At 40.8% G+C, this 18,307-nt stretch overlaps 1 protein-coding gene across 6 annotated transcripts in view; it reads right to left on the bottom strand.

Annotated features, from left to right (window-relative positions):
• SMPX (small muscle protein X-linked) overlaps positions 1-17,332 on the bottom strand; it is a 45,184-nt gene extending 27,852 nt beyond the window's left edge. For 4 of the 6 annotated variants that reach the window (XR_010376463.1, XR_010376462.1, XM_064474300.1 and 1 more), the window contains exons 1-4: positions 17,180-17,326; positions 13,454-13,513; positions 8,116-8,205; positions 4,361-4,514 (exon numbers count right to left, since the gene is read on the bottom strand). Coding sequence is in view for 4 of the 6 variants with exons in the window: in XM_064474300.1 (XP_064330370.1) it covers positions 4,374-4,514; positions 8,116-8,205; positions 13,454-13,492 (270 nt within the window). In the remaining 2 variants the exon portion in view is untranslated. Of the gene's footprint in view, positions 1-4,360; positions 4,515-8,115; positions 8,206-13,453; positions 13,514-17,179 lie in introns of all 6 variants that reach the window. The other 2 variants (XM_064474312.1, XM_064474321.1) reach the window with 2 other exon arrangements.
• Between the last annotated feature and the right edge of the window lie 975 nt (positions 17,333-18,307).

The following is an 18,307-nucleotide window of genomic DNA, read 5'->3' as shown; positions in this document are numbered from 1 at the left end:
TTGTTGTAGTTGTAAAACCTTCGGTATTTTTGACATATTTATGTATATTTTTGATGCTTTTGTGTTATCATGTTATAGAATCACAGCACAATGGAAATTATCCAGAGAATTTTGAGTTATCCTGCCACTTCCAGTGGGTATTTCCTACAGAGTACCACAAGAAATATAAAAATTCTAACAAAGATAAATCCCTCGACAGTGAATATATGAAGAGTTTATTGTACTGATGTGAGAGAGAATTCATTTCTAAACTGTGAAAACCAAAGAACACCCTCATTTATCAGTATGCACTCTGCACAAGCATTTCTATTGACCAGTCAGTTTACCATTCTTTAGAGAGCATCACATCCAAAGGATGATCAGGAACCCCTTCTTTGAGATAAAGCAAAGTATCAGGCAGATATAAGTGTGGATTTCTTGCAAATAAAGATAATATTTACTGGCTTGGCGTGGTCAGTCATAAAACAAATCACTGACTATATCATGTTTTATACAGTCCTGCAGGTCATGCCTAAAACAACAGAACTGATGAATGACGTCTATAAGGGACAATCCTTAGATTTAGTACCATTCAAGGCTGCTGGATGTGGCAAGTGACTGATTTACATCTCAATTTTATGTAGAATTTATGTACGTGCTTAGTTCTGCCCTGCAACCAAAACAAAACTCCTAGTCTCCAGTGAGTATGATGCCTGCAACTCTTATGGAAACTTGGTTTTCAGATATGATCTGTGACTGTACTATCCAAATATCTAGAAATCTGTGCCTCTGTCAGAACCTGATAACCAATACAATGTCAAAAGAAAGATGGAGACAGAAATTACTTCACAATGACATCACAGCCTTCAAGATGCCCTTCACTTTGCTGACCTTTCTGTAGAAATTTTTTCTTTAGAGTGAATCACTGTGCACACCCTAAATGTTTCTCTCAGGCTTTCAGTAAGCTCATAACCTAGTGGTGTTTCCCACGGGTCTGTGCTGGGTCCAGCCCTGTTCAACATACTCATCAATGACCTGGATGAAGGGACAGAGGGTACCCTCAGCAAGTTTGCAGATGACACCAAGCTGGGAGGAGTGGCTGACACACCAGAAGGCTGTGCTGCCATCCAGCGAGATCTGGACAGGCTGGAGAGCTGGGCCGAGGGGAACCTCATGAAATTCAACAAGAGCAAGTGCAAGGTCCTGCCCCTGGGGAGGAACAACCCCAGGCACCAGTACAGGCTGGGGGCTGACCTGCTGGAAAGCGGCTCCGATGAGAAGGACCTGGGAGTGCTGGTGGGCAGCTGGCTGACCCTGAGCCAGCGATGTGCCCTTGTGGCCAAGAAGGCCAACGGTATCCTGGGCTGCATTAAAAGGAGTGTGGCCAGCAGGTCAAGAGAGGTTATCCTCCCCCTTTACTCTGCCCTAGTGAGACCACATTTGGAGTACTGTGTCCAGTTTTGGGCCCCCCCAGTTCAAGAAAGATAGGGAACTGCCTGAGCAAGTCCAGTGGAGAGATCAGGGGACTTGAGCTTCTCCCTTATGAGGACAGGCTGAGAGACTTGGGTTTGTTCAGCCTGGAGAAGAGAAGACTGAGTGGGATTTCATCAATACCTATAAATATCTAAAGGGTGGGTGTCAGGATGATGGGACTAGGCTCTTTTCAATAGTGCCCAACGACAGGACAAGGGGTGGTGGGCACAAACTGAAACACAGGAAGTTCCACCTAAACATGAGAAAAAACTCCTTCCCTGTGAGGGTGCCAGAGCAGTGGCACAGGCTGCCCAGGGAGGCTGTGGAGTCTCCTTCCCTGGAGACATTGAAAACCCACCTGGATGCGTTCCTGTGCCCCCTGCTCTGGGTGTGCCTGCTGAAGCAGGGGGGTTGGACAAGATGATCTCCAGAGGTCCTTTTCAAACCCTACCATTCTGTGATTCAGTGATTATTTAAGAAGTCTTTTAAATGTTGCAAATAGCAGTCATCTCAGAAAAAAAATATGGAGTTAAGTTTATGTCTGAATAGCTCTTACAGAGGAAAACCTTTTTAAAGCCTCACATTAAAAATTCATATTTCTCTGGGCACTGCTTTAGTGGATGACTACAATGTTACATTTTACAAAATGCTAATTTTCCTTTTCCCAAGTTTTCTGAAGAGAAAGATTCCATTGTTTCTTTAAAATAACAGGAACATTATGACACAACAGGGTAAAAGCAAGAAAAAACTAAACACTTTTTCCTTCAAAATGGCATATTTATGCTGTACATAAAAATAAGTTAATGCTGCAGTGTTTATAGGGGCAATTCACTCAGATTAGATGCCATTTCTTTCAAGATTCCTGGTCCAAAGTGCTTCTGCATTCCAAGAAGTCTTTTGCACTGCTTTCTGTTTTCTTCTGTTCTTCATTTATGTTTTGGTGCAGTAAATTCCAGATGACGTTCCCCTATTCAGCTTAGCTCCTCTGCCTCTCTTCATGATAAAAAGGACTTCTGTCAATAGGCACAACTGGCAATTCAGATGACTACTATGCGACACAACAATCTTTTTCTTACTGTAGCCAGGGTTTTTTTTAATTGAAACTTCTCGGTACAGCTGAATTTTCACTGTGACTGCCTAATACATCGTTACTGACTCAGGCTTTTCAAACAAAATCAGAGGATAATGTCATGGACAGAAATGACCATTACTTTCTTTAAGTTTCAGAATATAGAACAACAGACACTTATGGGCCTTGTTTGAAATCAGACAGAAATAATTCTGAAATCTGCGTTGAAGTGCTGAATATTTCCTTTTAAATAAAATCACCATAGAATCATAGAATAGTTTGGGTTGGAAGGCACCTTTAAAGATCATCTAGTCCAAACCCCCTGCAATGAGCAGGGACATCTTCAACTAGATCAGGTTGCTCAGAGCCCCGTCCAACCTCACCTTGAATGTTTCCAGGGATGGGGCATTTACCACCTCTCTGGGCAACCTGTGCCAGTGTTTCGCCACCCTCATTGGCCGCAATAAGGTCTCCCCGCAGCCTCCTCTTCTCTACACTCAACAATGCAACTCTCTCAGCCTGTCCTCATAGGAGAGGTGCTCCAGCCCTCGGATCATTTTTGTGGTCCTTCTCTGGACTTGCTCCAACAGGTCCATGTCCTTCCTGTGCTGAGGGCTCCTGAGCTGGATGCAGCACTCCAGGTGGGGTCTCACCAGAGCAGAGCAGAGGGGCAGAACCACCTCCCTTGACCTGCTGGCCATGCTGCTTTCGATGCAGCCCAGGATACGGTTGGCCTTCTGGGCTGTGAGTGCACATTGTTGGCTCATGTCCAGCCTTTCATCTACCAGTACCCCCAAGTCCTTCTTCTCCACAGGGCTGCTCTCAATCCCTTCATCCCCCAGCCTGTATTGACATGGGGGGGTTGCCCTGACCCAGGTGCAGGACCTTGCACTTGGCCTTCTTGAACTTCATGAGGTTCCCATGGGCCCACTTCCTGAGCTTGTCCAGGTCCCTCTGGATGGCACCCTGTCCCTCAGGTGCATCAACCTCACCGCTCAGCTTGGTGTCATCTGCAGATTTGCTGAGGGTGCACTCAATCTCACTGTCTGTCACTGATGAAGATATTAAACAGTACTGGTCCCAGTATGGACCCCTGGGGGACACCACTTGCCACTTATCTCTGTCCGGACGTTGCTCAAAATAAGATGAAGTATGAGCTGTGTTGCTAATCATCGACCACTGGCTCAACCCATAGGTGTCTGGTGCTGTCTGCAGTGCCTGAGGGTCCCTGCCTGGTCTGCTGCTACCACTCCAGAGGAGCACAGATCTTCCCAAGGTCCTATATCATATTCCTGAGCCACACAGAGATATATAGCAAGTCCAGTGCCACAAGTGGCACTGGGTACTTTTTGTCATCAAATTCACGGATCCATTAGTGTGTCAGTTCTAATTACAGAAATAAAATAATATCAAATATGTAATATTCCAAAGGAGATTTTTAAAAATACTGACTTTCTTGTCCATCACTGCAATAAATTTGTTTGCACTGCAATACATTTATTTGTAGTTAGTGTTTACAAACACAAGTCCTATATTCTGTAAAACTTGTGCTTGCAAAGCAAGAAGCTGGTATTTTCAAGCCGGTTTCAATATTCCTAATAGCTGAATACACCTTTTGTTAGGCTGGTTGATGGGTGCCATATGTCATCAGATATAGTCTCCTACATGTTCCATGTTTGAAATACCAAAGAATTCAAAGGATTATGAGCTTTTCTCCTTTGGAATATGGGGTGTGATTCTGGGCCCTTTGAAATAATTGGAAAGCCATCTTCTGACACAGAGGTTTCTGGATCAGCCTGCTTCTCCTAGCACCATGCAAAGAACCTCTCTTTTACTCACCGGCTTGTTCCAGCTACTGTTCAGCTCTGGGGACAAATTTCAGCTCACTCTTTATGTTCTGAATCTCTGACAAGTTGACAGCAGGACCTGGAAGTTTCTTAGCTCCTGGGAGATGTTTCTTGTCTTTCTCCTCCTCTGTCGAAGCAGGAACACTCTGCACAAAAGGATACCAGTGACCTTACTGCCACAACAGCAATCTCTCAAGCATGAGCATTGGTCAGTTATTTGAGAAACAGGAAATGATGTTTTTATGCTAAATGCAATCCTAATGAAAATTGGGTGGGGTCAGGAAGAGATATGTTGTTGTGTTTGTTGTTGTCTAAAATGTCTAAAACCATTCAGGGAAAAAAAAATACAAAACCAAAAAACCAAAACCAAACAACCCTGAAGGTGCCCAGTGCAGAGGAATGTGGATCTTTTGGTAAATGTGTAAGAATTTATACTGTCAGACAATCAGTGGAAAAATAACTGAGTGGAGCATTAAAGACAACTCCCAGGTCCTTCATGTTTTAGGGAAAAAAGTAAAATAACCATTTTTACCATCTATTTTCTTTCACAGTCCCACAGTTGTTGGCAAACTGGGGAGGGGAGACCATCATGCACTTCTGCAGCTCTGGAGAAGAGCTATGATAGTAGCTTATGGACCCCAAAAGCTTCATCCAAGCTCAGTTCAAGTTGATGTTTAATTTTTCTTAACCTCAGTTGTAATACCAGAAGGGTTTTTGTCATTTTATGTTTGAATTAGGGTAGTGCCTGACAGCTATTTTGCTGACTCTGTAAAAATTCAGGCTAAATAACAGCACTTACACAGTAGTGAGCTTCTCAGCTAATTTCCCAGTGGACTACAGTATTTCAGTTCTTGGTACTTCTTTGGCTGTCATATTGCTCCTAGGTGAGGTGGAGCATGTATTTTAGACAATTTCTATTCTAGAATGATAAATGTTTTGAAGGAATTGTTTCCAGTAGGGAGTTTAAGGTTCATCCAGCCTGTTCTGTATTTTATAAAGCTGACATAGAGGGGGAATGTAGGTTTAGACATGAATTAATATTTTACTGCAAGTAATTTCACCATGAAATTACGTTTTCTTTTTTGATTACCCTGTGAATGTCCTCTTAGGATGGCCTTTTTGGAGTTAATTCAGTATTTGGACTCATTAGCCACCCTTTTTGGAAAGGTATATTGACCTTGAACATTCAATTCCTAATATTTGAATTAATTTTTAAAACTACAATGTTATCTGTCAAATACTATTGGCCAGTAAACCCCTCTTTATTCTGCTCACTAATGGACCACATGATAACGGGGAAGCAGGTTTTTTGCAATGTCAAGTGGCAAATAAACAAGGAATTTTAGAAAACTGACATTTTCTTCCTATCTGATCTTTAAGCCATGAGCTTAAGCCGTTTTCTTGCACAGCTAGCTAATCTGAATAACTGGGAAAAACTACCATCCCCCAAACCCCAATAAGCAGATACTGTGCTGAAAATACTGTTTCAAGTAATCTACAATACCATTCCTTCTCATGGTGCAAATTTTGACCATGTTTGGACGCTTTGTGCTCCAAAAATTGATGTTAGCTTTCCTTTCTAATCTCAGGTATGTGCTATTTATTACTGCACGCTGCCCACCCCCCATCACCCACTCTGTGTGCAGTGCACAGCTGAGATCACACCTTGACCTTCGGTTTTATTGAAGGAAGTCTGAAGAGTGACTTAGATATATGACAAGAGTTAACAAATACCTGCATGGAAATGCTCTGACTGAAGAAGAGTTATTTTCTGAATTTCCCACCCCCCATTTCTATTGCATGTTAATACATCCACTCCACTGGCCTTCAACACACATTCTCTTCTGACTCCACCAATGCTTTGAGTAAGACCTGTATTTCTCACATTTCCTTTCCTAAGGTTTTAAAATATAGTAAAAGATGCTAAGCACTGTTAGAAAAAGTTGTATTTGTCTGATCTAAAGAATCACAAGCTGTGCGGCAAAACTTAAAGGAATGAGAAAGCTGAAAAGATAAGTCCACTGGTAGTGTTTTTATTCTATTCCGGTTGCAAGCTCTGTGTCTGTAGTCTTTACACCCTATGCTTTGGTTGCATATTGGCTATAAAACCAGGGCCAAGAAGTTTCATTCTGCAATATCTCTCTCATATATAGCATTCACATAACTGAGAAGCAAAGCAATATTCAATTACCCAACCAAATCTAATTATCAACACTAGTCATTTATTTTATTTCTCAGATACTACCAGAATTCACACATGCTATATTAGTTTCTGCTTAATAACCTTCACTCCTTCACCAGTTTTAATTACTGCTGAAAGAATATGCTTTGATTTCTTTCCAGGAGAGAAAGCCACAGTATATGTTCAAGGTCACCTTGTATGTTTGGTTTTGGTTTTTTTAAATCTTCTCAAGAAGAGTTAAGTCAGCCTGGGTTTGATTTCTTCAGGAAAGTTCTCTGTAAACAGAGCACTATTTATTACAAATACGTCAAAATTCAGGAAAAAAAATCTGTCTGATTTAAACAGAAAAGGAAGAATTAGCTCTTAAGTTACAAAACCTGGCCACTTTAAGTGCCTGTACCAGGTCAGGAGGAGATGATGATTTGTCCAAAACTAATTTGCCTGCTTCTTGTTTAGGGCTGAATCCCCAGCAGTGCCACTGCATGCCTGGAGACAAGTGGCTATCCACCTCCCTCCTGCTCATCATGGCTCTGCTCTCCGTGAGGGCACGACTCCCTCCAGCCGCGACAGCTTTGCTTCACCCACACGGCAGCAAGTCCACCCGGCTGAGTCCTGCCAGAGGCAGCCTGGCTGTATGGGGTCAATTTGAGCCCTTCCTGCCCTTGGTTCTGGGAAGCATCTGTAGCTCTGGCCCAGCAGGACCAGTTCTCAGGTGAGGAGTCTAAGACCAAACGTCACCAGCCGTTCAGGAAGCCATAACCACCCATCTTTAATTTTTTTGTTTGTTTGGAGTATCCCAGTATCTTTTCTTCCACCAATGGTTTTAGTTCTTATTTATTGTAAAAGTACATGGTGAAAACATGTTTTAATATCATCCAGAAATATGATACCTGTGTTTAATCAGAATCTTTGTGATCAGCATTAGTTAAGGTAGAAATTGGACTTCATATTCAAAACTCAGTGTTAAATAATCACTGCAAAACACAGGCATGCAAACACAGCATTCAGTCTAAAATGGAGTATTTTCACCCCAAAGCAGGTAAATGGGTTCACAATTTCTGGTTTTAATTTGTGAATGTATAGTCTCCACATTGAATTTCTCCTTGTTGATAAATATTCCAAAAAATATCAGGTCTGAAAACCTGTTCCAATATTGTTAAGCTGCAACAATAAATCGCACCACAGCGCAGCAGGTAGTAGCATATTCTTCCAAAACCTTGCTATAACTTTCCTTGATGTATTCCATCAACTCCCATCTAGATAAACACTGCTGGTGAAATCCCGGCTCTTTCCTGACAGCAGATATCATCCTACTGTTGAAGAACAGCTATGAACCTTTGAAATGGTTTAAATTCCTATAGGTGCCTTGGCATCAAAACCAGAACAATGTATATATGAAGTGTTTAGTAGGTGGCCAGTTACTTCCATGAATGATCAGTGCGTGTTCAGCCGTGATACCTAAGACTGGTATGTAGCGCTAGAAGATCGATTAAGAGGCTTTCTTCCATCAACGGCAGGGATCTTCCTGGGGGGAAAAAAAAATCAGGAACCCCTTTTTTTCTTACCTCCTCCACTTCTTCAGGTGTAAGTTCTTTTCTTTTATGAGGGTGGCCCGCACCAGGTCGAAATGCTCCCATTGGGATGTTAATATTAGCCTGTGAGAAGAAAATGACGACGCATATAATAGTGACTGATAAATAAACAGTTGGTAAATGGCAAAACTCAGAAGGGGTAGGACAAGAGTATAGACATTATCGTGGTTTCTGAGCACTTACGTTTCGGTGAATGCATCATCACACCACTCCCACGGGAAAGGGAAATGCTTTCATCTCCATTTTAAAGACAGAAAGTGAAAACACAAAGCTACCTAGAAAGCTTTTGAAGTTCTGCATTTTAGTCTAATGCTCCCTGATTTCATTGGGCTTTAGACAAATGAGTACTAGACACCAAAGTGTCTTTAGGCATCTGGGCCTGCTTCAATTTGGTCAAGGTCAAGCAGAGAGTGCCAGAATAAGGATTTAAGTGTAAATCACCCAAGTCCTACAATAACACCCAAACCACTTGACCACTCTCGCTCCCAAGTGACACCAGTTCTCACTCCACTTAATCACAGGCAGTTAGGAAGGAAAGCCTGTCCTGAGCCAACTTAAGCCACAAATGTTTAAAATGTGATTTTACTGGCAAAATTTACCCATGGGTGCTACAAACTGCAGATGTAATGCCTGAGTCCTAGGAATACACCCCTCAGTTGCAGAAAGGATCTGTGGGAAAAGGCAAGAAGGCTTTTTGACCCTCCAGCCCCTGCTGGGTTTTGCCCTGCCACCCCAGCCCGGTCTGCAGCGGGGGCTCATGGGTCAGAGCAGGCTAAGCCGGCTCTAACACCAGACAGACCGCTAGCCCTTGGCTTTAGCAAACTCCCTCCAGAATGATACCCACACAACTGCATCAATCTGATTTTTCACCTGTGGCAGAAAGTCAGTAGCCATAACATAAATGAGGCTTATAATAGATACCTTAAAAGTAAAGATTTTTGAGGGAAGAATGGCAGGAATTGTTGCTTAGGAAAGAGCAGCTAAAATACATCTATTTCCTGATGTGACCCAGCCTGGATTATTTTAAAAGTCAAATGGCTTGATCAACTAAATGTACAATTTATACCTATTCTTATCTCATGATCTCAGAAGAGAAGCTGCTCCTAGGAAATGTCATTAAAATATCATGACTCCCACTAGTAAAACAAGGGGGTGAATCGGTAATGTTATGGAGCAGAAATGGAGAACCTTCCAACAGCAAGCTGTGTTATTGTAGTTTACCATCCGACTGATTTGCATTAAATGAAGATGAATAATCCCGTCCTTCTGTTCAAATCGTGGTCTTGCAGATCATGCCCGAGGTTGGGCAATCCCAGGAAAAGAGCCCACTGTTTTTAGTAACAGCAAATGTTCTGAGAGCTGTAATCAAATGTTGAGCAAACTAAGAATCCATTTGCTAAGAAACAAGAACCTTTGCTTTTATTCTATTTATCTATTTCCTGTTATTTTACATATGAAATGTGATGCTGCCATTTCAGTGGGGCTGGCAAATGTCTGTAGGGCCATGTAGTTTATAGATAACTGGGTATTCACTTCATAATGCTTCTTCACTGAGCATTAGTTTACGTATTGCGAAACCTTTCATCTGCACTTCCTAACTTCCCAGGAGGCAGGTCATTTTCAGCTTTGCAGTACTTAACCAATTATTTCATCTAGGAGTGGAAAAAAACAGCTTTGCTATTTTTAAATTTAAGCATCTCTCCCGCCAGGCTCTGGTACCTCCAGTCAGCTTCTTTTTTTTTGGAATATGAAACTTCTTTGCACTTTACAGCTAGCGTGGTCGTACAGGCTTGCAGAGTTGAAACATTAAGAGTTATCTCTCTCTCCTCTTGGTGCTCATTTTGAATTCAGGCATTTCTTCCCCTTGGAGTCAATCAAAGTAGAAGCCAGCCTCCCACGGCCACCCAGGACATACCACAGCATGTTAATTCTGATATCCAGCTCTTGCATTTCCTACTCTGATTGACAGACCAACTGTGACTGAAAATGGTTCAGGAAACAAAAATGAACCACTAAGTGCCAGACTGCTAATTAAATTAAATAAAACACTCTTTGGTCTGCTTCAGCATTTTCACAGTAATCTGTGTCACACTAAAGCAGTTTGAACTATTTTATCTGCAATAAATGCATTCACATTGGAGTTTGGACAAGAGTTATGCAGACATGAAATATTAACTTGGTAAAACAAGCAGCCTTTAAGACATAGTCTGACACTGTCTGGATCTGATAACATACTATAAATTAAAATATTTCTAGTATGAAATGCCTTTTTTCATCATAATCACATTTATGTGATGAATTATGAATCACACCATCACCATAATCACAATTATGACTGATTTCCGAACAGTTCCTGACCAGAGGTACCAGAGTCCTGAACTGTAGATCTCCCTCTTAATCCAATGCCAATCCCCTCCTGTGGATGAGCAGCCGTGTAATGGGTGAACAGCGGACCAAATTCTGTACGCCAGCGTAGCTCTGTAAGGATTGTGTTGTGCTACAATCAGCACAACTTTGCAATTTTGTTTTAAAAATACTTTTCATGGCTCTTGTCACCTGTCTACTAGGGTGGAGATAGGAGCCTTAGTCATCCCTTCCTCACCTGCTCCCACCCAGTGAAATGCTAAACAGAATTTCTTTTGTTCCAACCCCCTGAAATCCTAAACTATAATTGCTTTAGACAGACTTTTTAGGTGTTATTATTATTTTTAATCATACTAATTATTAAAACTGTTGGGTTTACATCTTCCTTTGGTTTTGGAAAGTGCCTACCATATTCTGGATGTCATTGCAGTTTTCATAATGAGGACGTATGCACACTGAGGTACTGGACTAAGGTCTTCCTGAACAGATCAAAGGGAAAATATCTGTAAACATGAAATACAACATATATTGCTGGTTTGACTCAATTAAACTGGTATTTAGAGATGTGTTTGTGTTCTTTTTGTTTCCTAGACACAGGGGATCCAGATCAGAAACTGTTGGGTCTTGAACTGCTGGCAGCCCTGCATGAGTTGAGGACTGTTGCGGGTAAGTTCTCCACAGCATTACAGCCATTCTTAGCTGTCCAGAAGAATGATGGAATCAGCTGGAAAGCCACATCAGTATAAACATATTCAAGTTAAAAATAAATAAATAAATAAAACAACTACAGAGAAAACTGAATGTAATTCAGAAAAAAAATTAGGAAACCCCTCACCCTTACCTCTGGGGAAAGCTAAGAGTGGTGTTCGTAGGTAGAATAATTGTCAGCCAGGGCTATACACAGCCTTTTACACACTGAGCAGGGGAGGTCAGCAATGAATGTTACCAGGTATCAACAGTATTTTGGTCCTTTAGTGCCCCAAACTACTCTCAGGAACCAGTTGCTACCTTTAACACTCACACATCTGTATTTAGTGGCTGTCAGGAAGTGAAGATTTTAGTGTACATCTCATACAGTCAGAAAGAATCCACTTCTGACACAAGAGTACCATGAAATACTTCAGTCAGTAAAGTGTCATTACATTTCCATTGCAGCCGCATAACGTATATTCTCCAGGGGATGTCGCGCCTACTATAATAGGACATAATAGCAAAGGATCATAATATATGATTTTACTGGCTGCCCAGAGAGTTGGCGGAGTCACCATCTCTGGAGGTATTTAAAAGACGCGTAGACTTGGGCGCTTCAGGGCACGGTTTAGGAGACATGGTAGTGTTGGGTTGACGGTTGGACTTGATGATCCTAGAGGTCTTTTCCAACCTTAATGACTCTATGATTCTATAAATCACAATGTATAAAGGTAATATGCATTTTGAGTCATGGTTCTTAGAGTGCCTAAAGTATAATAGGCATCAATTCAAGTGCAAGTTTCCTTGCTGGAGCAACCTTTGACACAATGTTTAATAGATTTATTTTACAGTTTGTGCTGTTATTTTTCTCATAATTCAAATTACCTTTGCAAAAATACTCTTACGTATTTTCTTAATGTTTCTTAAAATATTAACTTTGGTGCTTAAGCTTAATGCACTTTTTTAATGGACAAACTAGAAGAATTTTTTTACATTTAGAAGTTGGAAAGTCATCATAAAACTAAAAAGGAGTCTATAACTACTTCTTTACTTCAAGGAAAAAAGTAAGGCAAATTGATTCCTTAAAAATGTTTGTATGTGCCTGTGGAGTTTCAATGTAAAATGCAAATACTTTTGAGCTCTAAATTATCTACATTTTTTCATTAATCATACAAATATTTCCATAGTCACTGTAAAAAAGGGATGAAAATTTGAACTGAGTTAAATTAATGGCAATCTTCCGCTAAGTTCAACCGAATTAAAGTACAGTAGTTTGCATGCCTGTTCCAGTGGAGTTGGTGATGATTAAGAGAATTAGCATTTTTACAGTGCCTTGCAACTTCAGTAGTGGCTGTCTAGCCACTAGGTAATCAATCTTCTTGATACTCCAATTCATTGAGTTAGTATTATCTTGGAGAAACAGAGGGTAGATCAGACTCTCTGTGTTCTTTATGTAATTTTAAGGGAATCTGAACCTCTGAGAAAATGTGATTGCAAGTACATTTTACAAAATACATGAAAATTCTGTAAAATTCTGGAGCTCAGGAGGTATTTTGGCCTTTGCCAAGAATCAATGAGAGCATGAACTAAATACAGTCTTCATGATGTTACTTCTTCACGATATTGGGATAGTTCTCCAGCTGTTTCTTTTACAAGTATGTAACAACCAACTTCATCCTTGTGAACATATGCCATTTGAGGGGGTATGTAACATACAAGACTTTTTTTAATGAGAAAAATTAAAACATCAACATTTCTCTCATTTTACTTTGGCTTTTAAATAAAGTGCTTCTTAAACAAATATTGGAAGTTGTAGGTTTTTTTCCTAAAGGAACACAGACATGAAAAACTTCACAATACCTATACCATCTTTTCTGCCTACAGTTCTTCCAGCATTATTTTAACTCTGTGGAAAATTTAATAGTTGCGAGAATTAGTTTTACTCATAATGCTGATCAGTTATGCAGATGTATCACCGTGTTTCGCTTAGCTGATCCACCGACAGACATAACCTAACACTGGAAAGACCATGCAAGCAAGCTATCAACCAACTTATCTGATCCGGTTTTTTATTGTCTCAGATCATAAGATGCTCTTCAGGTCAAACTTTTGCAGTGCTTTCAGATCTACCAAGCTTTTCACTTTAAAAGAATAATCACCAGTTAGCACCTCTGCAGTGTTTTGTATGAGCAAAATGCAGTTTGCCAAGCAGTGGAGCTTACTTTATTATATTAGAAACATAAATACTGTCTCTTACCTGAATGGCTCTGACATGTGACGCTGGCTGTTTTGACATTTTTAAGACAGAGGCTTATCCCTGCAAACAAAATGGGAAAGTGTTACAGGCTCTGACATTCTGATAGCTAGGGGAGATAAACTAGAACTTGACCCATGCTGCCTCTTGACAGGCATCCATTTCATCTGCCCAGCTCCTGTTTCCATCTCAGGTTCAGAGTTGCTTAGTTATTCCTTCTGAATATCACAAGGAGACCGAACACCTGAGCTTCTCCAATTAATCTTTCATAGCCACAAATGGAGCTATCTTTCACATTAAAAACAATGATGAGTAGAGATAAGGAATCTCTCAAACATTAATGGCATTGTAAAATTAGTAAAAATTAAGGGAAGCGTTTGAAGATAAACAATATATGATTATTTCCGTCACAGTATGTACGTGGCAATTATCAGAACCCTCGGTTTAAACCTTTTTCAAATAAAGCATAACTTGCTACAAAACACTGATGTTTTGTAGACATAATTTTCTGACTCACAAATCCTTGCAAATCTTTAATGCCGGTAGACTGAAAATGATCAGGGTGGTCAACTGTAAAGTTCTGTTTGACAATTACTTGGGCACAGAGTAGCCTCTCTTCAAAGTTTTCAATCATATATATTTATTGATTTTCTTTGGCAATAAGATAAAAAAGAACAGAAGTTTCCATATAATTTTATGCAGGCATAGAAATACGGACTGATACAGTATTTATATACAATAACAAAGGGAAATACACCAAACTAAAAAGATTCTGTAAAGGTTAAAAAAAAAAAAAAGCCAAGAAAGAAATTCTATATCACATTAATTGAAACATTGTCTCAGTCTTTTATTCTTTCACTGAGAATTAAGATTTGAACTGGACTAGACCTTCAGCAGAGTCTGGTTATTTAACCTATCTCATTATAATGCAAGATGAGATAGTAATACTAAAAGGTGAGAAATAAGTTCATCAGGGAACTCATTAATCACAAGCAAACTACAACATATTTTGGCTACAATATTTAACCTGAGATGACTAAGAAAATATTGAGGAGAATTAATAAATGACGTAGGAGATGACAGTAGAAGTACACAGAGAAATCAAAAGTGGGTCAAAGACTTTGGTACTCCAGAGAGTATAGCTGTCACATGGCAGCAGTGCCAGAGAAAAGTATCGATGAGTTGTAGGTCAGCTTCAGCCTGGAATATCAGTCTGAAATTGTATCACTGGAGCTGCATGGAAGACTTGCTCTTGCATATTCTCACAATGGCTTTAAATATGCGTATAATGCTGAGCAGAACTTAAAGAAAAAATGACCTGCCATTAGAGGTCTCCCTCTGATTGCACCCTGAGCTGTAAAGAGTGCTGTCCAAACCAACACATAGCCTTAAGTCAGTGGATATCACCTTTGTAGGTTGCTTCGGGTTTAAATTTCTTCCACTAAATAAATCAGAAAAAAAAATCCCACTGTGCACAATAAAACCAGCATGCTTCCAGTCAGTTTTATGTTGTGGTTTTACATTTACCTTTACAATCTTAAAATCTGAGGTAGTTTTAAAAAGTCAGAATTCACTTTGGGGGATGAAATCTCGGCCACTGAAGTTCATGACAAAATTTACAGAGATTTCAAAAAGCCAAAAGGATTTACTACACACTCTCTCTTTCCTTTTTGAAAATCTTTACTATGCATAGAAATAACTGTGCTGTTAACCAGTTGTTGAATTCCAAAGATAAATACAAAACAATCCTCCGGTTTATTGGAAAGATAGGACTCATATTACACAAACGTTTAATTAATTTTTCTTATCATCTTCTCCTCTTTCTAATCAGAATGAAAAATGGAAACAAAAGCACAGGAAATTAACATAGAATCATAGAACAGTTTGGGTTGGAAGGGACCTTTAGAGGTCATCTAGTCCAACCCCCCTGCTGTGAGCAGGGACATCTTCAACTAGATCAGGTTGCTAACATAAAACATTTTAAAACACTGTGGATCTACCTTCTAAACACTGTCACAGAGAAATTCAGGCTAGGATGTACTTCTCTCTCTTGCGTGCCTGTGCATTGCAAAAACACTGATACACACTTCTTGGGCCACCAAGAGCTAGGCAGGCAACTGAATCTCGACTTTAAAACAAGCACAGCAATCGTGCTTCTCAGTGAGGTGCCCTGGGTTCACAAGAAGTCTGTGTTCAAAATTACTGCAATCAGACACCGGTTCCTAAAGACAGATGCATGATACAATTGTGTAGGACTGCTTTTGGAGGAGGTGATTTTCCTACCAGTTCATGCTGTCCTCATTACCGCCAGAGAAATCAGGACAGCAGCACGCTACTGAGTAAAAATAGACAATCTTCTCTGGCTCTCTCCCCTTCTCTCCCTTCCCTGAGTTTCCCTCCAGAGCAATACTGACCATCAGCCACAGGAAAATAAACCTTAGATTACAGATGCATCCACTGCTGAAGTGATTAGTTCACTTTTACAAATTCCTTTGTTCTTTTGCCATGCATCTTGGAGAGAGTCAAGAGTGCTGCACTGATTATATTAAATTATTTCTGGCATTCCAATCAGCTCTGCAACTTGAAAAAAATCACTCTTCACCCTCATTTACATCACAGGATTTCACATATATGCACCCAGCAAAATGCAGACTCACACAGCCTGTATTCCCCGGTGTCTTTTTAACCTCCCCACACCTTACCTTTTACCTTTTATGGGCTGCATGCTGAGCGAAACTTAGAAAGCAATGGCAACATTAGTTCAGTTTGGAGCTGTTTTATGCCAGACTTCCCCTGCAAATTCCCTTGCTTTACACTTGTGAACAGGACTACTTGTGAAATACAAGACTACCACAGTGAAATAAATCAGTGTTTTGAAAAGAACCCGTGTAAAACAAAGGATCTATCTTCTGTCCCTCTGCTAAAAATAATTTCTGACAGGGCTGCAGCAAGATAATAAGCTGACTTATTCAATTTGCTTTAAATACGATGAGATATCATAATGGCATCTTTTGTAATCCGTACAAGAGATGTACAGTAACACACAGACAACAGAAAGAGACCTCCCCCTGCCCCAGCTGGAAGCCGTCCTTTCCCCCCCACCGCACTCACAGCATCAAGCACAATGGGTATTTTGGAGACAGAACTGCAGTGTATTTATTATCTTGTTAAAAGGCTTTGACAGGAACTACGCTACTGTGAGACCCAGCTAGTAAAAAGAAAGAAGAGAAACCCCCACTTTGCAGCTTCCAGTCTGTTATACAAAAACTTACTACTTACTCTAGGCAAATGCGATAATATTTTCCGTAATGCAGTTGTCTCCGCTACATTTACCTGTTAAGCTCACTATGAAAGAACACCTCTCTTATCATCAAAACCCCCATGTAATAATTCACTAGCTATAACCAACATGTAGGAAACAATAAGCATGTACCTATGTACTACAGTATTTGAGCTAATACAGTTAGGCTTCTCACGAGTCACTAGGCATTTAAATGACTTTCTGTTTAAAATCTGTTTTAAGTCTTTCATAGACTATGAAGCAATAACTATAACACTGCTCTGAATATGCTGATACCCTGCACAAGACATTAAAATAAGCAGAAACCCACAATTATTGCAGTCACCTCGTAGCAGTTATTAAAGAGTTTTTATAAGGGTCTTTCAAGTTTTTAGTTGACCCCTTCAAGATTAGCTTACTTATTTACTTATATAAGAAAAGTTCCAAACCGTCAAGTGAGTATGTGCACCTCCTTTCGATGCTGAAAGAGGTACCTTCTTCTACCAGCTGAGGTATTGACTGTGATCCTTTTAATGTGTCTGAAATAGCTCCGATGCTTTCAGCCCGGACGGCACTGAGAGCTGCTTCAGGCTGGAGTGGGACTCGGCTGAGAAGCAAAGTGTAAAAGGGAATTCCTGTCATAGCTTCCAGTTGTTCCTCCTAAATATAGAGTTTGATTCACCCTGTAACTTGGTCCCCTGTGACACTTGACCATCGTAAAACCAGGGCTCAAGTGTCAAGCAGGAGGTGTTGAAGGAACACACCTTTGGGTCCTTTTCCTGCCCTCCCTCTCCCTGTAGTGCTGGGCTTTTCACAAGCACCAGGCATATGGTGGCAAAAAGTAACGCACAACACCTCCCCTGGTGTTTGGGGCAGCGTGTGCCTCCCCTACTGCCACACTGGAGAAAGAAATAATTATGGAGACATAATTACGGAGAAGCCACCTCGGAGGGACTAACTAAGGGAGGTGAACGCCACACCAGTGTGACTGTATCACTGCCGGGTTAAGAGCAAACTCACACAGCAGCTCCCTTGGGGGGTTGGCATAGTGTTCCTGCATGCAGGCAGCCACGTTCACGGAGAGGAGGGCTTCTGACCCTGTGAGGCCATAGCCGCTGGCTGCTGAACATTAGGGCGTGTGGATGAAGAGAAGGTAAAGGAAGAGTGTGTGGGGAGATGCTATAGCTCATAAGGGAAGCAAAACATTATTGTACAGTCACGCTCGTGCTGGCTGGAGTACTGTCTTCAGCGAAGGCTACTGAAGGAGATCTGCCATAGCAAGTTGTGTGTGGGGCACAGCCTCATGTTTCCACTCCCAGAAGCACAGCCTCCTGTCCACAAGAGTGAACTTTCCTCTTCATCACTCCTCTGCCTTACCTGTTCTCCACCTGACCCACAGCACTAATGGTAACAACAGCAGTGTCTTTGTGGGTGATACTGTACTGGCCACTTTCTGCTGCTTGCAACAGACCTGTATTTTACCTAGAATGGAAGAGTTTGCTGATACAGTTTAAGGACCTGCCTTCCTGTGATTGAGACCATGTTAAACCAAAGCTGGAGGCAGATAAGTGACTTAT

Source organism: Phalacrocorax carbo, chromosome 1 (genome assembly GCF_963921805.1).
Source record: "Phalacrocorax carbo chromosome 1, bPhaCar2.1, whole genome shotgun sequence".
In the NCBI taxonomy this organism is placed as follows: Eukaryota; Metazoa; Chordata; class Aves; order Suliformes; family Phalacrocoracidae; genus Phalacrocorax; species Phalacrocorax carbo.
The sequence above is the reverse complement of the archived record's forward strand: the minus strand, read 5'-3'. Positions and strand labels throughout refer to the sequence as shown.